The sequence below is a fragment of the Brienomyrus brachyistius genome, unplaced genomic scaffold (genome assembly GCF_023856365.1).
Source record: "Brienomyrus brachyistius isolate T26 unplaced genomic scaffold, BBRACH_0.4 scaffold45, whole genome shotgun sequence".
Lineage (NCBI taxonomy): Eukaryota > Metazoa > Chordata > Actinopteri > Osteoglossiformes > Mormyridae > Brienomyrus > Brienomyrus brachyistius.
The window spans coordinates 1,808,733-1,830,813 of NW_026042320.1; the positions used below are offsets into that span (position 1 = coordinate 1,808,733).

The following is a 22,081-nucleotide window of genomic DNA, read 5'->3' on the forward strand; positions in this document are numbered from 1 at the left end:
TATGTTAAGATAAGAGATTTGCAATAAAACATATTTACTTTTCAAACTGTGTCTTTGTCATCTTTTCAGTGTTGTGTCTGTCTTTGTTTGATAATTTCGAATCGTTAATTTATATCTGAGACTCTCCTAAATGTCAATAAGCAGAGACGGAGGAATGGGAGGAAGGTACGGTTAAGTATAAATGATAAAGTATCAAAATCACAGTGCTACCTTATTTTGACGCAGAGAAAGTAATTTCAGTGTTACTACCACATATGAGTTAATGGCTGCAGATGTTGGTGTTACAAGTGCTGGTAAATAACGCGGCGTAAGTTTAACTCCGGTGTGTTTCTGAAAAACGCACCGCCTTCTGCCTGCTGTCATTCGGCGAACGTGTAGGAGGCTATTCTGGTAACAGGTAAAGTTGTCATTTAACGTAATGCTAACGTGCATTACCTGTTAGTAAGTGTTTTACTATATCACACACCTTACGTCCTTTATAGTTGTAGTCCGGTGCACTCTGTATCCATGCTAACTAGCTAGCTAATGTTAACATGACGCAGTACAGTCTTCCAGCTTGGGGATTCCCACCCCTGTCCGCGGCCAGTATTCCGCAGGGGGGTTTGCGGAGGTGTTGGTTGCAAATGCAAACGATCCCTTCATGTTCATGTGTTGTGTTCTAATGTGTAAATAAAAGATAACTATCAAATTCAATGTTTATGTCCTATTATACTAGATAAGACTGTAAAATAGTTTGTCCTGCATATGGATGCCATGCAGTCAGAGTATGATCAAGACAGGGTGTGAGTGTGGAAAAAAGACAAATGTAACAGTATTTGAGGGAAGAGTGTGAAGGAGGGAAATGTAGGGAGAAGGAGGTTCCTCGGAGCTCCGAGATGTGTTTGGCTGTAATAAATCTGGAATATAGCTATATGACATAGTTTTTGATAAAACCAGCATTTATTTTTTAGGTTTGTCGAGCTCCGTCAAAACAATTAGAACGAGTCCATTATGTAACTGGAACCCCTCTCACATGTAAACACAGTGACACGCTACAGCGTTGGTTTGTTGTCTGAGGCTATGATACTGACCACAAACACATTCTCAAATTTCACTGCACCAATCATAGCATATGCAGGCAGAAAAATGATAGCAAAAAACATTCAGCATTAGACTCTAAAACCGTCTGTAATGTCTGTGTTTATCCAGTGGACCATAAATTAAAATAAGCTTTCCTATTTCAGTTTCTTTCAGATGTTATAAAGTAGTAAATAAAGAATCATATTAATTAAACCATGTATTACTGACTATCAGACAACTTCAACAAGTTACCAAATGGATGCAAAATCAAAGATATTCATTTGCGCCTGACACTAACCATGTACTCCTTCACAATACTAAGCCATAGAAAGGGCCCCAATGAAACCCCTGCATTCCTGCATCGCAGATACTCTAATCTCAGCATTTATAAGATTATATTTGTACTACCTGCCAATTTTTATATTAGATGAGACTAAAAATTGAGAAATATCTATATGCAGAAGTAGGCTCCTCCGCAGCCCTTCCTCCTTCTCTCTGTTGCTCCTATATTCCCTCCCCTCCAGTCATCTATGTTCTCCTTCCTCTGCGGTCTCTCCTCTTCTCCCATTCTTCAGTTATACTGTCTTCTCCGCTCTCCCTGTATCCCTCCTGTCTTCTGGTCCTGTCGTCTTTTCTCCAGTCATCCCCTGCTTCTCAGTCATCTCTGCATCTTTTCTCTCATTTGTTTGCTTATTCTTTGATTGTTTGTGTTATTCGTTAACCCACCACCCCATGCTGGATGAGTCTTGATGTTTTTTGAAGTTTTTTTAAAGTTAGGCTTCTTCCTTTGTTTTTGTGCCATATCTTCTGCCCTCTTCTGGTTGCGGCAGTACATGACACGGGTGGAAAATAGGGTTTTTTACAACACACACATCAAAACCAAAAGGATCAGGAAGGATCAGAATTCCCACTCTCCTTACCAACACCTCGAAAAGCCAGGCCTTGCCGTGCCAAGTACTTAACTTCAGAAGATTTTTCCTCACTTGCTGCTGCTCTTTCCAGCTCATCTGAAGGTTGAATATTAACAGGATTGATCTTCTGAATCCATGTCATCAGTGCTAATCTGTGGCACTGCCTGTCTTTATGTGCACTGAATTTCCACAGTGCCTTTTCCAGTTTCACATGCCAGTCTTCACAAGAGCTGAATGTGTCTTTCATGCCAGTTTAGACATTTGTGTTACAAATTATTTTGCACAGTAGAAACAAAGAACCCCCCTTAAGATGAGGGGGGGCTGTAAGGGAGCCCAGTGTGATCTTTAAACCATTTCTCCTGAAAGCAGGGTCTCCTGTTTGATAGACGTGACATTTACATTTGGCTGATTTGGTGAAGGTCCAAGCTCCTCCCCCCTCCTCCCTAATACACCTTCATCTTCACCTGCCTGTCTGCTCTCTCTCTCTCTCTCTCTCTCTCTCTCTCTCTCTCTGTCATTGACTCACACTCAGTCTCCCTGATTAAATGCTGTATCTGAAATACACACCACAGGCCAAACTAAGAAGCATATTAAACCAACATCAGGATCAGGCTGCTGTGACGTCATTATTCACTCTTAACCATCAATATTTGCTCCTTTTCTCACTCCCCTCCATGTCGCCTGCATTCTCTGCCGTCAGCAGCCTCTTACTGTCTCTCCCTCTTCATCTTTACTCTCAGCACAGCAGAGTTTACATGAAAGCAGTTATCAGTAAACAAGTGGTGCTTCTTGGCATGATGCTCAGGAATGGATTTCTAAGGATTTGTTACCTGAATGGGAATGATTAATATATGAAGAACCTTTGACTCACATACTGTATACGTCTATCATCTGACTGGCACTAATTATCTCACTGTCTGTACTTACTTTCCTGCTTTTCTGTGGTTGCCCAAAAACTCACGATTGTCACACTTCCTCTTCATGATGACAAGCTACTCACTGTGAATAAATGCTGACTGTAATAAAACTATTTGCATTTAAATCACACATTAATAACGCAAAATACCTTAAGTAAGCAAGTATAGCTTTCTACAGTAATGGAATATAAAATTAATTAAACCTATTACTGTCTACAAAATAACACATTCAGCACTATATCAGACTTTACATCAGCTTTCTGACCATTATAAATATACCTGAGTGAGCACCGTTGTTAGTTTCTAGGAGAATGTGCAGTTAATAACATTTCCAGGTAATTTAACCAGCGTAACTGCACATGAGGCAATTATTATAATTATAAACGTAGTAGGGGTAGGGGGCGCTATAGAGCGAAAGGGTGACTACGCCACTCTGTAACTGTCGCTAAGACGGTTATTTTATAATCACCTTTTGCTGGTTTGATTTAATATAGAATGTATACTGTGAAGGGGCGGCATGGTGGCGCAGTGGTTAGCACTGTTGCCTCACACCTCTGGTACCTGGGTTCGAATCTCCGCCTGGGTCACATGTGTGTGGAGTTTGCATGTTCTCCCCATGTCGTCGTGGGGTTTCCTCCGGGTACTCCGGTTTCCCCCCACAGTCCAAAAACATGCTGAGGCTAATTGGAGTTGCAAAATTGCCCATAGGTGTGTATGTGTGAGTGACTGGTGTGTGAGTGTGCCCTGCGATGGGCTGGCCCCCCATCCTGGGTTGTTCCCAGCCTCGTGCCCATTGCTTCCGGGATAGGCTCCGGACCCCCCGCGACCCAATAGGATAAGCGGTTTGGAAAATGGATGGATGGATGTATACTGTGAAATGTATGCCAGTGCCCTCTGCTGACTATTTAATTGATCCGTGTTAACCCTTGAATACATGGTCATGTGACGGAATAGGGTAGGAGTAAATGCATGCTGGGAGATTTATGGAGTCAACTTGTGGTTTGTCGGCTTGTCACGGCAGGATCTGTAATAACTCCTAAGCATTTGGTCAGAAGGCGCACACGGTAATTTATATTTATTGTATTTACTTGTTGTCTTGTATTGAAAAGTGGAATTGCGGTGATGTATGAGCCGCTGTTTAGCGGTAATATCATGGATCTTTTAGAATGTCTTGTAAGATTAAATGTAATGCAGGAATTTAATAATATGTTTATTTTATAGTTTTTCACGGTGTCTAGAAGAATAAAGATGGAATAAACTTCAACATCTGTCAGGCGTATGTTTTCTGTACCAGATGAAGAACTTTGGGAGCTGTTATATCTTATATAGTAAAGGTAACCTTACAGTAAATGACGTCTGCTGTCATCTGACGCTATATAGAAAATGTAATTAAATAAGATTAAATTTACCTTTTGCGAGGGGCACCCTAATATAATGATATATATAATAATTATAATGTAATATTATTATATAATTATAATAAATATAATATAATTATAATATAATAATACACTGCTGTCTGTCTGCCATAAAATAAAGGGGGAATTGGAATTGCATATGACTATGGAGAGAATGGTTGTCTATGGTGAAAGAGGTGTGGAAATTTTTACTAATTCACATAAGGGACAGCATAAAGGGTTGTTTAATTCAGTATCAGAGGAATTCATATATTTGTGTGATTATGATAATCACACTATTATAACTTGATAGTACATCTCTTGAATTGAACTAATTACAGTGTATAACACTGCACTTTTTAATACATTGTTTGGCAGAACAGACTGCAAAACTGTAGTCTCAATGGAAAGCTGGATGAAATTCCTAGGGTGGCGTAGTCAGCTGTCCACTGAGTCTACAGTTTTGTAGTTCGGTCTGTCACAGTCTGGCGCAGTTGGCAGGATCATCGTCCTGAGAGCAGAGACGCGTGTTCAGTGTGAATGACTCTTCAGTTGTTTTTCTATTTTTAATTACCTTTTTATTCCTATCCATGCCTTTTTTTCTTTTTGTATGCTCATTATTTAGCCAGTACAGCTGTTTTTATTGTAGTCGAAAACAACAGTGAGTGCCAGTCACTGGCAAATCCCTTGGTTCCCGGTTCCACTCCATCTGTCCTCTGGTGGTCCCCTTGAGCTGTGGACCCCTTTCCAGTGTTCTGCAGCCAGATCCTCCTGAGCCGCACGGAAGCGGAAGTTGGCAAAGTGAGACGCGGCAGTAGGCCTATGCATGCAATTGACTGGAGTATGGAGAGTAAAGCCTTTCGTTTTGTTTAATAAAAGTTGTCCGTGTATTTTCTCATATGCGAGAACATCACAACTGCCACTGCACTTGTTGATGTGTAAGTGTGCCCTATTCAAACAATAAAGAGAAACTACATGCAGCACTGAAAAACTATTCCACGGCCAAAAAAAATTTAAACATTCTTTCTATATCAGAAGCTAGTCTCTGACTGAAATTTCTACAACAGGCACCGAATGGGAAATCTTTATATAAACTGATAGCAATTAACCTAAGAGTGCATACTTGGATTGTAGTATCTGCATGTACTGTGGAACTAAAAAGAATCATAATCAACATATATAATTACGTAAATGAAAAACAAATATGTTGCATTTTCCTTAATAGTTTTGCACGTTGCCATAATTTATATTTAATTTAAAGTATGAAGCACCCAAGCAAAGTTTATGTTGAAATAATACTCAAGATTCTTACTGTAAGTCTTTACTCTGGCACAGTGGTGGATCTAGAAAATTTTACATGGGGTGGCAAGAGATTTTAACAGAGTGGCATGGAGGTTCAGTGAGAAACCGACTATCATTCAGAATCGTGGAGCTCAGGAGCATACTTACACTGAAAAAGTGACAATTTATCTAAGCATTTGGACTCTCATGGTTAAAACAATGCTGATTGTACTTTTCATTATCACTGACCAGTTGTTTTTCTTTGTTGTGCTGTGTAGCAGAATGTTTCACAAACATATCCAAATTAAGAGCCTTTGCACGCTGATTCTCAATGCTCAGCAGAGTTTCCAGGTCCACGGTGTTCATGCCCAATTGTGCTATTTTGAAAACATAGTTTCGGGTAAATATTAGGAGGTCATGGGTTGCGGATTTTTGGGCTGATTTCATGATGTTATACAGCAGCAGACTGCAAGGGGAAAAAGAAACTAATTATTATCAGTGCAAGTGGCTCCTAATCCTGAGTAATGCTGGATCTCTAGCCACCTAAAGTAAGAGACAGATGCACACGGAAAGCAGGGCTGCCGACTACCATGCATCTGGCATGACTTTCACGCTCTCAGACACTCACGCAAGGAATCTTCCACTATATTATTCCACTATAAGCCTAAATGTAGCTACATCAGAAGCGTTGGTGTAGTTTGCATACCCTACATACCATTTAGAACAGGGGTCACCAACATGGTGCCCACTGGCACCAGGATGCCCCCAAGGACCACATGAGTCACCCACGGACCTGTTCTAAAAATACCACAACTCACAACAGTGGGCAGCGACTAAAATTAAATTTAATCTTGTTGCTATTCTTCTTTAATCACATTTGTATTTATATAGATTTGAAAATGACAATATCCAAAAAAGCATTTAAAACGTGTTTATTCTACATGAAGTTTAGATAAGTTTAGGTAAAGTCTGTTCTGGTAGCCTTTGTATGGCTCAGTACCCGTGAAGTAGCTCTCAGTTTCAAAAAGGTTGCTGACCCTTGATATATAGTATACCCCAATCTTGGGTGATATATCCTAATCAGTAAAATAACAGTCGGCTAAATTCCGCATAGTGATCTCATTAACTGCGTGTTGTTGCTGAAATACATCACACAGACGTCGGGGGAATGTCGAATCATCAGAATATGTAAGATTTATACATTTGGTTAAGTTGAACGCATTTGCTGTTGAATGCAATTCCTATCACATTAACAATTACTGGTTGAAAAATTGCTGTTAGTGTCTTAAATCATACTGCTGTAAAAGTAAAATTTACAACAGAAATCAATATGCTTAGAATATGGGTTAAGATGGAAAATAATTTTTCCATCCCAATCCTAATCATGTTAATGCAAATTTACAGCAGTGTTGATTCTCAGAAAAAAAGGTACTCTGACATAAAGATCAGCAATACAGTGCAAATAACATTTAATTTCACATTTATACAAAAAAAGGACAGGGCATTTCGATGATAAAATCTGTAGTGAACAATAAGTCGCATCAAAACAAAACCTGGAATTCGATCATGCTACCTTAAGGTTAAACATTACTTTGTGCAAAGTTCCTTGTTCTGAAATAAATACTTTCTGCAATAGCACATCCAACCATATTCACACAGTCTTTATCGTTATTTATTTATTCAGCCGTTTTTTTCTTACTGCCAGCATCTCATAAAAAGGGTCAGTGCTCACAGCAGCAGTGATGCTCTGTATCCACTTGTCCTTCTCCTCAGGGGTTGGCGCCGAGATGCGGTACACCACATGATTGCCCTCTACCAGGCAGCCGTCCGCCTCCGTTTTGCAGGCTTTCATCAGCTGTCTGCTGTTGTTAGGGATGTACAGTTCAAAGCAGTTAGGCTTCCTGAGATCCTTCACCTCACGGATGCTCAGATTCTCCAGCGGAATGATCACCCTGGGTTTCTTATCCGTAGTATGTTTAAAGTAGTAAAGGCAGTTGTCCATCAGGATGAACCACCGCCTTTTCCATGTTTTCACCCGTCCTCCTCCCAGTTTGAAGAGCCAACCCTCTCTGTCAGGGTTGAAGAAGGCATTGTTCCCATTGTCTTCAGGAATCTTGAATGGCTCATTCTTTATGCTCTTATAAAGATTTCGGAGGAGATCATCTGGCAGGTTGCCTCCATCATTGATTCCTCGATTCATGGAGATGAACCTGTCCACACTGGGCTTGTCTCACACATTTGGATTATGAAGGCTAGTGTTTAGCATGATTATGGAAAATGAAAGTACATAGCAGGTGTCAATGTTTTGGAAGACTCCAGGATTACATTGACAGTACCTCAAAGGCCTCCATCATCCTGTCAATCTTTTGTGCTTCTCCTGGCAGACGGAAACTCCAGAGGAACTGCCTGAGAGCCTGTACCAGGTTGAACCCTGCGAATTCATGAAGCCCAAGAAATGTTTGGAGGACTTGGATATTGAAGTCGTCTCTCTCACCCAGGTAATCCCCAATGGCTGTTTTGTTCAGCCCCTCTCCCTTGTATAGGAGCTGGGCGATGTCCTCAGACGTGTGCCGGAGAAGATTGTTTTGTACCATGAACAGGATACCCTTCTTAGGGTCCATGTTGAATTTCTTTCTTCCCATGGCGACATGCCTATTCTTTTCTAAGATTTGGCTGCGTTTGGTGCTGGATTCAAGGCCCTCCACTTCCATGAGGGCCTCTCTCAGCGTCTCCCGCAGCCTCTGGATCTCCAGCAGAAGGGCTCCTTTCCTCAGCCGGATGTCCTCAAGTTCAGAGTGCTTCTCTGGACTCAGGTCCATGGAGACTGCAGCAGACAGGAAAAGGAGATCGTCAGCGGGTGTGGAGCTCAGCCGGTTGGCCATCTCTGCCAGTTTGGTTGTTGGTTCAACTCCCATGGCAGAGTAATCGTAACATTGTTAAGCCCTTGAGCAAGTCCCTTAGACCCAAGTGCTCTGACCCCAAACTCTCATCACTTCGGACAAAAGCATATGCTGAATATATGTAATCCCAAAGGGCAGTTACAGAAGACCCCAGGACCGGAGTAACGTGGGAAGCAATTACTGATGCCTGGAAGCTTTGGGGCATGCAAATAAACTGCATCCAAAGGCAAATGGCTAATAAAGAATGCTCTGAATGCCAGGCATTCGTCCAGCAGTGAGATCGTAGAGATAATGAATAAAGATAGAAAGTGTGAATAAAGATAAAACATTTTGATTGTATTTGTGAAGCGATGCTGGATGTGCTGAGCTCGCCGGGAAGGTCATGTGGTCCGCATTCCCTCCCCATGCACACGTGATCAGCTCAATCACACCGAAATTGTCGGTTTGCTGCCCTTCAGGGAAACAATCTAAAGGGTGTTACGGGAAAAGTAATCGATGCAAGAGCCAATGATGTTCTCCTGGTGCCTACCCTTGTTTATGTTATCGTTACTGACACAAACAATGATGAACGATAATAAGCATTTATAAGCCATGATGACCGCACCATTAACGTGGAGTTGCACTAACGTCTGTTTTTATAGCTAACCAGCAAGTCAACCTCTCACCCTGGTAATGCAACAGCGCTGGTTAAACAATACGTTTACACCGACTGCTTGTGATCAGTGGCCTGTACTACGAATCAGGGTTACTGGCTTATCGAGGTAACTTGACGGATTTAAGGTACCACAGTTTAAATGAACTTCATATTTGTTCATCGGGATGTCTGAATCGGTGCTAATCAGTACTACGATGCCAGTTATGCAATGTAGTTTTGATAAAACTTTTCTGTCATTTAACATAAGAGGAAAAAAATAATTATACTGTAGTCAAATTGGCTGATATAAAATCGTTTAAAACTGTGACAAATTTTGCCTTTTTTTACAGTGTATACTTCCAGTCACAAGGTAGCAGATACGGATTTCTGAAATAGCAAAGATAAAGGTCAATGAATAATATCCCTCATCTCTTTTAAAACTATAGGTAAGATGCTGTTATGATCTCCTGTCTAGGGTTGGAGTGTAACAGTATTCACGGGAAAGGGGAATGGGATAAAGGGACAAACAGGGTGAGGGCAAGAAGGGAACACCAGTGGACAAAGGGATATTTTTTGTATTTTAATTTTTTTCATGTATAATACTGACACTGAACAAACAACCTGGTGCAAAAGACTTTGGGAGTGACCACAGCCAAAATAACAAACAAAATCCCCAACTATCAAGTGCAACCCACAGCTAATCTCACCTAAGTGCAAAAGAAAAGGAAACCAAAAGACAAACACTCCACCTCACTCCCTGACCAAATAAACAGAGTCCAACACACACTTGCAAAACAAAATAGCAGTCACTCCCTATGCAGCAATACAATCACACATACATAACTTACACACAAGTCAAAGCAACAAGGGGGCTAGTGAAGACATAAACCAAAGAAAACCAAGCGGGGAGACAGCAAGCCAAACTGAGGTCGTGGGGGGGACCGGAGCCTGTCCTTGGAACAACAGGCGTAGGCAGGAACCAACCCTGGGCAGGAGTCAACACTCTGCAGGGCGCAAACACTCACAACTCAGATTTGCCAATTAACCTACCCTGCGCACTTTTGGACTGTGGGAGGAAACCGGAGCCCCAGGTGGAAGTCTTTCCCCATTCACCAGATTATATTGCCAGAAGACTGAAAATTAGATATCAAATACTAGAGTGACATAAAAACAAAAAACAAGTTTGCTTGTAATGAGACGCAAAACAGAAGATTATCTCTTTTTATATTTTGAGAAAACATTTTAACATTTATCCAACCGGTCAAATGGTTTAATACTTCATACAGCAGCATTTCTAAACTCATTCCTCAGCCCACCAGACAGCTCCACGTTTTTGCTCTGTCCCAGATCCCTGCATGCATGAACCAAACAGTCACCTTTTACTGCTGTGCTGAGAGCTTGGACAGAGCAAAACTGTGGATCTTTGCAGTGGGGTCCAAGGACTAGGTTGAGAAACCCTGGCATAGAGGAGACTGCAGTGAGAGCCAAGAAAAAAAGAGATTAGAGAGGAAGGTAAAATGCTTCCATTAGCATGGCAAATAAGCTGCAAGTACAGACCCTGTGCTTCCATTACAAACAAAAAGCCTGTATGACCCTCCTAAACACACAAGTCAGATTAACTTAACCAGGGGAAATAAGCATAAAACTTGGCAAAGACTAGACTATGAAAAGGGAAGGTGAACATCATACTTACACAAACTTCTGCTAAAGCAAATGGACAAACCCCTTTTAACGGAATCAAGTTACTTTAAAAAATTTATAATACAAAAATAAATCAATAAAAAATAAGAAAAACACAATCATGCTTTGAACTAATACTGCAGTCAGTCCTAAATGTTCCCATGACATTCTTTTCATCACGACGCACACTCGGTACATACTGGTTAAAAACCATTTATAATCCTTCATGTACCAGTCTATGATGGAGCACCCCAACCTGGGCCACCCATCCAACATGGCAGATTTCTGCCCCCTGGCCCCGGAGACTAGCAGACTAACCTCAGGAAACAGGGAACCAGGGGGACATGGGCCGCTGACTGGATGGGCGGCTCCAGAATGAGGTGAAGCAGAAGGTAGACTCCACAGCAGAGGACCGAGGAATGTAGACCAAAACCAGGGAACCTGAAGTGGCAAGAACACAAACCAGGACAGACATATAAAACCCAAGCAAAGGCATCAGTGGCACAGCCCACCAGCTTGTGAAAGATGGCTACCTGGCATCATGAATCCCTTAATCAAAAACCTTTGTGATGGCAACTTTGCCACCCAGGACTGATCCCTTCTAAAGACTTCAAGTTTCAATGCAAGGTTTCCGAAATGTTTTGAAACATTAGTCCATGTGACTGCTGTGGTATGGTTCCAGGCAGGGAAAACAACTTAGGAGAAAATTTCCGTGCATGTTGGGTGTTTGTGGTACTGTTGGGCTGAGGGGGAAATTGAGTGACTATTAACCTTTGAAATCCAATTATATTATTTAAACAGGTTAGTAGTTAGACAGTGTGATTTAGATGAGGATAAGGATGTTTTATTGTCATTACAAAACGTGTTCTACATGAAGGGAACAAAATGAGGCACTCAGATCCGGTGTATTAGCAATAAAATCGAAAGAACAATACAATGAATAATATGGTAACTGTCATGCCCTGCTCGTCGGCTCCTCCTGTGTGCCACGCCCCCTGCTTACCCACGTGTGTTTCCCGGATTGTACCCAGCTGTGTCTGCTTATTTTCAATCAGTCCTGTGTATTTCAGTCCGTGTCTTACCCGAGTCCTTTGTCCGTCATTGATGTCTGTTGCCGTCCTGTATTCCCTGCCCCGGATTGCTCCAAATAAACCCCCGTTTTCCCGTATCCCGCTTGCCTGCCTGCTCCTTCCACGCCTACCCGCACGATCGCTGCTCTGCCCGCGGTCTCCCGTGACAGTAACAATTAAAATAAAATAGAATAAAGACATTAAGATAAATTCCATTAGGAGAATTTAACCATGGATGTAAAGTGAGCAGGTGTGAGTGTAGCAGAGATTACTGAGGTCTGTGTGTAATAAAGTATATGTGACACTGGCTGAGGAAGCAGCAACGTGTGTGTGTGCAAAGTCACAGTAATAACCTGCAGCTCTGAGGGATCTATTGCAGCGAAGCCCTGACATGTAACACTGGTGATGAATAGCAGTGTTAGATATAGGTATAGTGAGGTACTTATAATTATAGTAGGTGTAGGATCAAGGTCTGGATTAGATTTAGTTAGAAACATACAGGGCAAATCTAGATAACACATACACACACAGATTACATATAAATATAAATTTAGGGGCAGTGTGTAGCTCAGTGTGCTAAGCCTGTGATCAGAAAATAGCCCACTTTAGCCCAGCCTGGGCACATCTGTGGGTCCTTCAGCAAGGCCCCCAGCTCCCTGGGTGCCACTATGACTGGCTGCCCGTCACGGCCAGCTCACTCTGAGCAAGTTGGGGGAGGCAAAACGAAAATATCTTGATTGGGATCAATAAAAAGTATTAATTCTTATCCTACGGTCTGAGCATTCGGTCAATCCAAGTACAGAGAGTGGTAATGTGGACAATGCTGCTTGCATTTCCGGCCCAGCAAGGCCTGCTGCTGCTCCACAGCTATATATATTCAGCACTGACCTTTTTCCATTCAGTGGTTGTTAAAATAACTTTGTGTAACCTAGTAATGGTGTAGTGCAATATTCTTTGGTTTGTAATATAAGGGATTAAATAATATCTTCCAAGTGAGATACAGGCCCTCCACATTTTCAGTGAAAGAAGGCCAGACAGCATGAAAGCTCTTCCTACATTTGCCTCTGCTGTATCTCAGATTTTCAATAGGTAACATAGAAAACACATCCTTAACCTATTGTCTGAAGGCAGGGGGTCTGGAGGACTTCCACTGCGTGAGAGTTGTTCTTCCACCCAGCAGAGAGGAGAAGGCTGTGGCTCTGGCCTGTGAGGCGGTGTATTGTTTTTCTGCGGGGAGATGTGAGCATCGGGTGAGACTCGACTCAAATGCAGCCGCTTTGAGACAGACGTGGACTTTAAGGAAACACAGACTACACATGGAACAGCAATGACTGAGCTGGGGAATGCAGTGAGGGCAGACATATTTATACACAGCATACTAATCAGCAACAAAACAGGTGTACAGGGTTAGTATGGAGAACTATAATGGGATACAGGAGAATTAGGAGGGTTACAAAGGGCCAGCAGCGACCCCTGCTGGCATAAGTGGGAGGAGACATGAAAAAATAAGAGATTACAGGTCATGACAGGAGCACCAAGCACAGCAACAGTGGGGTCATGCTCAATTATCACACCACATATATGAGAAAACATTATGAAAATCTGTTCCCAAAAAATGTTCAAACATCAGCATGACCGAAACATACGACTGGTTGTATCTAGGCTACACTGGCACTGACAGCAGAGTGTAACAAATTACCAGCTACGACACATATCCGATGATTCAGAAGAAAGACAAGTTGAAGAAACAAAGTGGTTAATTGACTATTGTATAATAATCAAATCACTTCATAATCATGTAATACATAATATGTCACGATGGGAAGAGGGACAATCCAAGGGCAGCCTTGTGGGTTTTATTGCTGAACCAGAAGACATGAATAGAACCCAAGAGGAGGAGGAGAGCACAAATAGAAGGGAGGGAGGAAGGAATAAGCAGGAGGAGTCGGGGAGAACCTACTAACACGGGGAGCAGAGAGGGGTCCTCCTCCTTTTTGGGTAAAACTAATTGCTTGTGACATAGTAAGAGGCAACTTCTTTCTTGAGAGAATTTCTTTAAAGGGCAAGACAACCAAAGCTGTTAATCTAACAGGAAAAAATAGCCTTTGTAGAATTCTATGTGAAGACCCTCTGGGCCAGGCGCCCTGCCGCTCTGCATTGTTTTCTTTGCATGTACAACTTTGTACTCCATAATTTTAATATTTTATCATGAAGCCTGAAGAGCAATATGAACTATATCATGCTTTAAGTAAATTGTCTCATCCATTATTAGATTTAAACACAGTCATAATCCACAGCAAACTGCACTTACAGCCTTCAACCTGCTCTTCAGTCTCTGACGTGCTGCATCTAAATGGGGACTCGTCAAAAAGCCAAGTGGAGCTGTCATGAATGAAGGCCTTGTTCAAGCTTCCCCAGCCTGACAGCAGGTTAGTCTCTCATTTGACTAAAGTATATTTAACTTCTACAGAACTTTGCAGGCTCATCTAGGATGGAGAATTTCTGCTGCTGAGCGCATTAGAAGAGATTCTCAGAGGGAGATACGAGTCCTAGGTGCCTGCTGGGTACATATTCAAGACAGAGTTAGGACCGACTCCAAAAATTCTGCACTGTCTCCCAGATGGGGGAAAAATTTGTATTTTACTGAAAATTTCATTTCTAATAGATGGAATCTGATTTACCTTAGACTTGGTCAGCAGTCATGTGGATAAATTTCAGAACAACAGACGGCCTGTGGGCTGGGGGGGACAGGCAGGTTGGCAGGTGGGGGCACGCGGAATGCTCCAGGGGTGTGGTGGGTGTGCTTATATGATTTACAGGAGCCGAGGCTAACAAAGGCACTAAACTGCACAAACATCCTCATATACGAAGTTTTACATGAAAAGGGGCCATGAGCTTGTTGGCGCTATAATTCTTAGCACTCTGACTTGCTCTCTGGGGCTTTGGGTTTTTGAGACAATATGAGAAGGGCAGGTGCCCTTTGGCGTGGAATGTCTCCCATTCCTGTTATTCCTTCTTCCTCTTTTTGTTTTCTTCAAGTGCCAACAAGAGAAATTAATATGACAATAGCAAAGCATCTGTAATTGCAACAATTTTCTGGGAGAAGGGGTGTGTTTTTTGACATAAATGCAGGGGTGCCAATATCTTTGGCGATAACTTTTTTTTTCTTATTTTTCAAACCAAAAAGTTACAGCACTTCAGCCATTCACATTTATAAAACAATATGACCAATCACTAGTTCAACCTCCCAGCCATTTATCCTTCAAAAACATGGCCCTAGAAACGTTCCCACATTTTCATCATATCTTTTTTCCCATTTAGTCTGTCCAACATTTTTTCATATGAAGCTGCCTTAATCATCTCATCGGTCCATTCCTATATATTGGGGATTGTTGAGGATTTCAAATGCCTTAATATTACCCTCATGGCAGTTATGAGTCCCACCATCACAGCCTTAAACTGTTTATTATTCACCTTTGGCAATTCCACTCTATCTCCTAGCAGACAGAGTCGGGTCTGCGGGGTAAAATAAAGCCTAGCCATTTGTCCAGGAGATCAAGAACTCTACCCCAAAATGGATATACCTGAGAGCACTGCCACAGCATGTGTAAATTAGCCCCCACCTGCCTTCTAAAATTCCAACACTGATCAGTATTAATTAGTCCAGTTCTATTTAGTCTAACTAGTGTCCAGTACTATCTGTGTATAATTTTATACTGAATAAATTTACCTTTTACTTCCCTATATTTCCCCACTCTAGAAAGTATTCTTAACCATTCATCTTCTCTATTTTAACACTCGTGACTCAATGCCTCAGTTGCAAAAACTTCCAAAAACTCCCTCCTCCTCCTACATCATACTTACTCTTTACGTCTGATTATGACATAAACATCCCATTTATGAATAAATCCCAAAGAGTTTTCACCCCTTTGGGTTGCCATTGTTTCCATACTTTTTCCAATTTGTATTTCAGGATTGTGTCAAATTGAGGAATATGGCTGCATGTAATGTGATACTTTAAGCTTCTTATGTATTTTGATCCATATATTCCTCGAAAAAGATATTATCGGGTTTGTGTTTCTTATATTGTCCCCCCATTGTCACAGAATGTGCAGAGGTTGAAATAGTGAAGCCAAATCGCTCTCGATAGCTATCCAGTCCACATCAGAATTCACATTCTTCCAGTGATAGTAGAGTTTCGCTATTTCAAATGACATGCTATATAATCTAACATCTGGCAATCCCAGACCTCCCTTGGCGAAGTAATTTTAATCCTATAGGTTTTTTTCTTTCCCAACAAAAATCTTTTACTATACTCTCGTACTGTTTAAATATCCTTTCCGGAATATTAAATGGAAGCATCATAGAGAGATAATTAACTTGAGGCACCACAACCATTTTAGTAACATTAACTTTCCCCCCATAAGGATAATTTTAATGCTTTCCATTTGTCCATATTAAGTTTAATTTTGTTCAATGAGGGTTCAAAATTCAGAATTATTATTTTGTCAATATATAAACTCAACAGATTTAAATTTCATGTTTATAGTTCAATTTTATGTTATATAAACAAAATAATTTTTAATACAGTGCATTTTTTTATTAATTCAACAGCACCCATGTTCAATCCACTTAAGTTTGGAAGGTGTATTGGAAGGTAACGCAGATATTTCTTAAGTGGGCATCCAGAGATATCGTCCCCCCTCCAAGCACCCCTTTTCTCCACTAGTTCAGTATGGAGCTCGACAGGAGGAACGGAGAGGTAGAGAAAGGGGTTAGTCTCACACATAATGTAATGCAAAATAAAGAGTAAATACAAGTGCCATGAAGCAGAATTGAGCTCCAGCAGGCCTCGACTTACAGTAAAGGAATTGTAAGGCAGACATGCTAACAAAACAGCTTTACATTCCCAATTCCAAACCATTAATGGGCAACCTTAGAGTGACGAGGGCTAAAAAAAACCTTAGCTATAAGTAGGAATGAAACATTGTGAAAAGCCAAGACTCTACATGAACATGTTCTCCCCTTGCAGAGTCAGATCACGCATTTGAAGTGTTCCCAAGTGTTTGTGTGTTTTAGGTTCCTGTTAGTGAGGGGTCCTTTGCCGTTCTGTCTGACATCCAACAGAAAGTCCACTGTGTCTCTGCAACTTAAGCTGAGTCAGTGTAAGTGTGTGGCTCAGTAGCTCAAGTATTTGGGCTTGTAATCCAAAGTTTGCTGGTTTAAATCCAGCTTCAGATGGATAACTGTATGTTTATGGGCCATTGAGTTATGAAAAATAATCAATGTAGTGAATCACTATATTCTCAAATTACTTGTTGTACTTTTACGAACAACACCGTTTATTAAACAAACAAACATGCATTGGCAGAATGAAAAATTAAAAATTAAAATAAACTATCATTTAAGAAACTGTGGAAAACTGAATTTACAATATTTGTAAATTGAAGGAAGAGTCCATTAACTTAACGGAAAATGTGCTGGTAATTTTCTGCCAGTACATTTTCCGTTTTTTGGTGGATTTTTTTTTTTACAGTGTATGACACGCTTGAATTCACTGAGCTCAAGTGTATGTGAAAATTAATATATTTACATCTAGTATATTTCATGGCTTCACTGTATTTCCCACTGCAATGATCAGTTTCATCTAACTGGTGATGTTAAAGGCAGAGCTGAAATTTAGTTTAGTCATGACCTCAAAATTTAATTGAGTAGGTATTCTGTACAACCAGACGGAACTGCTGGTTGGGCTGGTCATCACCTGCATTTTCTAAGTGAGGTCTAAATGTAAAGTTTCAAATTGCACAATATATATTAATCTGTTTTTACAAAATATTTTTTATGTGTTTGCATCTTATATTTTGTATAATGGGCTTGTACATTTGATTCTTCCTTGATTTCGGTGTAATGAAGTGTAACTAGTGAAAAAGAGAGAAGCTTTTGGGAAGCATTATTGAACTTATTGTCCAGAGTCACTTGGGTGATAATTAAGGTCAATATAAATCACCTATTACCCACTGTAATCCTTTGTATTCCCCCCGCACACTCTGTTAACAAAATAAGAGGGTTGAAGTCAAATCAGGTTAAAAAGGTAAATTTGATCCTCCGCCTATCGCGGAAGATGCGTTCCAGACCCATCAGCGATAGGTGAAAATCCACGATACAGAAAGACCATATAAATTATTTTTTAAGTTTAAGCCTTAAAATACCCCTCCCACATGCTTTAAACACATGTAAACTCATTAAAACAACACATATATCTGTTTGTCGGGCTAAGGATATGAGTAACTTAATAATAATAATAATAATAATAATAAAAATAAAATAATAATATGTAATATATATATACACACACACAACTTTCTCTCTATATATGTAATGGAATATATAAAAATTAAAACATATATGGCTCTTACACATTCTTTTCATCCTTCTTCATGTAGCGTACTGTTGATTCATTCAAGCCATAATGGCGAACGCCGTCCACATAACGCTTTTCTTCCCGAAGCACATCCAGAAGTTTTACCTTCTCCTGAATGGTCAACGTCTTCCATCGTAGGGCTTAGAACAAAACGAAAACAATCGGACCACAAACAATGTACGGGATACGCAGAGAATTGTGAGGCGTCGGAGGAAAATCCGCGATATAGTGGGGGAATCGCTGTAATGTGAAATCTGCCAATCCTGGTTTTCAGCACCATGGACAGAAACCTTTTGTTTATAGGGACCTATTATGCCCATTTTCACTGCTCATAATTGGATTTTTATCTTCTGCTAGAATAGATTCACCCTTTTAATAGGTGATATCCTAGAATCCAATATATTATTGCAGGGCTATTTTCATTTGATGTTAACCAAATGTGATATATTTATTTTTACTTTTGATATCTCGTCCTTTTCCCCTCATCTGATAAGAGCCGCTGTCCGCTGAGACAAGCTGGTGTGTTTTTACTGCTCATTGAAAAGTGGGTGGTGCGGACATTGTGTATTACATCACACTCTGAGACAGTCACTGATTGGTGGGCTCTGAGGGGGCGGTGTGACCTGAAAATCATCCATCAATCAACCCAGGATGAGGGCCCAGCCCATCGCAGGGCACACTCACACACCATTCACTCACACATGCTCTCCTACGGGCAATTTAGCAAGTCCAATTAGCCTCAGCATGTCTTTGGAATGTGGGGGGAAACCGAAGTACCCAGAGGAAACCCCACGACGACATGGGGAGAACATGCAAACTCCGCACACATGTGACCCAGGCAGAGACTCGAACCTGGAACCCAGAGGTGTGAGGCGACAGTGCTAACCACTGTACCGCTCCTGAAAATCATGAACTATTTGAAGTATTGAAGTATTTTTGAAATCTTTATGAAATTTTTATATTTATTAAATCAAAACATTGGGCAGTATACATGCTATAGCTACTTATTAATGAATAAGCAATATAATAAGATTCAATTTTGCTTTCACTACTTAAAGCGCCAGAACAACGCATTTGAAAAAATCAACAGCAATATCTCTTACCAGAAATCAGGAACAGGTTAAGAAGATCCACAGACTTCGTCGCGAGCAGTTTAATATACGAACTATTTCCTTCTACCCAACTCCACACACCTGCAGTATCACTGCGCAGCAGATATCGCCAGGGAGCTCGTGCTTGTGTCTAATGCGCAGTGATACGAGTGTATTTCGAAAGAAGCCCGACATTTCTACGGCTGATATTTCCAAACCTGAACAACTCCCAGCAGAACAACTTTGATGGATAGATAGCATTAAGGCCCCTCTAAAATATCTTTTAATTGTTTTTTGTGAACCTCCCATTTAAACGAAGTACATCGTGGTGCTCATGAATTTGAAAGCCTAGATGCCTCATCTCGCTTTAACACACCATGTGTCAGCAGCGCCACCATCTTGGAGCGATAATTAGACATAAACAAGCAACATGTCAGGGTGTAGATGGAAAGATCTTTTAGCCATAACTTCTTTACTAATTAACGCATTTATATCTTACAATTATGTAGAATAAATAAACAAGCCCACCACTACTGCCCCCCCCAATTTATGTAGTACTCCTGATAGTATTCTCAACAAAAACTAATCATGCTAGTATCCCGTCAGTATCACAGGATAGTAAACATGTTATGTATCTTATTTGACCGTTCCGCAGATTTTTTTACCTGTGAAATGTGGTTCCCTGTTTTCTAGTTTTAACATTCCTCATGTTGTTGCAGTTTCGAAAATAGTCGGTTCACTAAGTCATATCTATGAATCCTCTATTTCACAATTACCGCGCCAACATCGCGTATCGGCATACAGGGTTTCAAATCTATGGCGGTGCTGCCTACGCTACTACCAGTCACATGACACAGGAGCTACCGTATACCCGCCAATCGGGAGCCGGCTAGATCAACCACGCCCACCCGTCACATAGAGAAGAGTGAGGCGAAAGAAGCCAATCAGTTTAAAAATGTCACCATCAACGCAGTGTTCAGTAGTCTGAAGATATTTTACTTTAAGCAAGGCACAAAATAAAGTTGTAGTATTTGTAATAAAATTTGAAGATTAGCCATCCCCAAGGAGCTGACAGGAAAGCCAGGTACAGGTTTAGTCCTCCTTAATCAGCTTGTCGGTTACTAAACGTCGCCAAATAAGGTTGCCTTTTTCTATGATGTTTTTTTTCAGTTAAATTGACACTTAACGAAGTAATCTGAGACCTGAGATATAACATTGGCAACGATGGTCATTTTTTACAATCATAGATTTTAACATTGAGGACGTGTGTCTCATGTCATTTTCACATAGAGGGAGTTTAATTGTTTTTATCTGTGTCTGTGTGTCAACATATGTCTATTTAGTTATGTCACTCAAATGTATGATTAGTATTGACATTTCCGTAGACTACTATGTTGTAATAAAACTGCATGGTCCTCTGGGAGTTGGGCAATTGAACGGTATTAAAGTATCAATAAGAAACACTATTAATGAAGTAGCCGCCCTAACCTTTTACTTTGTATGAAGTGTGCATACAAAACACAAATAATGCAGTTGTACTGTTATGTATATAATTTAAAAGGTATACTTGCCAGCAAAAGATTGAGTTAATAAAATTAAATGAAAAGTATTAAGACCCCTTGTCATTAATAGTATTATATACTTATTAATTTTACAAAGACTTTTTTTTCTCTCATATATTTAAGTTTTTGAAATTGATAATCTGGAAAATTGCTGCCTGGGATCCACTATCCATTCTTGACTCTTGGAATAGGAATTGAAGTCGAATCAAACAGCCTTATAGCACCCTCTTGTGACATACAGTAATATGAATGAAGTGTCCCGTTTTAAGAGGCAGACGTTGAGGCCGAATTTAAGTTGGTCACAAATGTATTTTTCTTCTGCAGCTAGAAGCGTCGTCTGAGCCTGATTTTAACTGGCATGTCGGTGTGGGATTCTTGTAGTAGAAGTTATGTGAATTTCGGTACTCTGAAATTAAGTGATATGTGTATTAGAATCGATATGTGTCATCTTCCTTTTGTTTTAGGTTCCCCCTGGGCATTTTTATGAACTGTATTGTAATATCAGACAGTGTGTCATGAATTTCTGAAGGGATGTTATATATGACCATTTCTTGGATACGTCTCTTGTACAGTAGTTACAGTTTGTCAGGCCTAATGTGACATGGTGAACAAGTCCTGTGATTAAAGCATGTCTGCTGCTTAAAACATTGTGTTGTATGCTGAAGGTTTCTTGCCGGTACACATTGAATTACCTTTCCATTAGAATATTCAAGTGTTATTTTTAAAATCATTTAATGAAATAGGTATTTATCTCATCATTGATGACTGTGGTCCACCTGTGTGACAAGTAAGCTGTCCCGGACAGAGGTTTCTTCAAGGCCTGTTGTAGGAACCCCATGGTGTAGCATTATGAGAAAGTATACAGGGAGTAGTACAAATGAGCAGTCGCCCTGCCCCTCTTTTACTCATTTTGGATGCTTAAATTACTAAATTGTGTCTTTAATGCTAATCTGTATGATTCTATGGTCTGAGTGAGTCTCCAGTACTACATGAATGGTAAACCTAAAAACTCTACTTCTCTTAGCTTAATAATATTTTCTTTCTTGAGTTGAATTAGTTTGTGTCTAATTTTCATTTTATTGATTTTCTGCACAGGGGCGGCATGGTGGTGCAGTGGTTAGCACTGTTGCCTCACACCTCTGGGACCCGGGTTTGAGT

The 22,081-nt window shown here is 40.5% G+C and overlaps 3 protein-coding genes and 1 pseudogene across 4 annotated transcripts in view; 1 reads left to right on the top strand and 3 right to left on the bottom strand.

Moving 5' to 3' along the window:
* The window catches only part of LOC125723043 (cytohesin-2-like), a 333,559-nt pseudogene that overhangs the window by 137,272 nt on the left and 174,206 nt on the right, over positions 1-22,081 (bottom strand).
* The window catches only part of LOC125723051 (G-protein coupled receptor family C group 5 member B-like), a 154,705-nt gene that overhangs the window by 116,026 nt on the left and 16,598 nt on the right, over positions 1-22,081 (top strand). The window lies entirely within an intron of this gene.
* LOC125723074 (uncharacterized) overlaps positions 1-22,081 on the bottom strand; it is a 205,579-nt gene that overhangs the window by 18,909 nt on the left and 164,589 nt on the right. The gene's annotated exons all lie outside the window — the stretch shown is intronic.
* Positions 7,590-22,081, bottom strand: part of LOC125723083 (cytohesin-2-like) — a 341,447-nt gene continuing 326,955 nt past the window's right edge. Inside the window, exons 2-4 of one of the 2 annotated variants that reach the window (XM_048999530.1) lie at positions 12,964-13,076; positions 11,098-11,220; positions 7,590-8,389 (exon numbers count right to left, since the gene is read on the bottom strand). In XM_048999530.1, coding sequence (XP_048855487.1) covers positions 8,356-8,389; positions 11,098-11,220; positions 12,964-13,076 — 270 coding nt within the window. In that variant the 3' untranslated portion in view covers positions 7,590-8,355. The remainder of the gene's footprint in view (positions 8,390-11,097; positions 11,221-12,963; positions 13,077-22,081) is intronic. The other variant, XM_048999529.1, reaches the window with a different exon arrangement.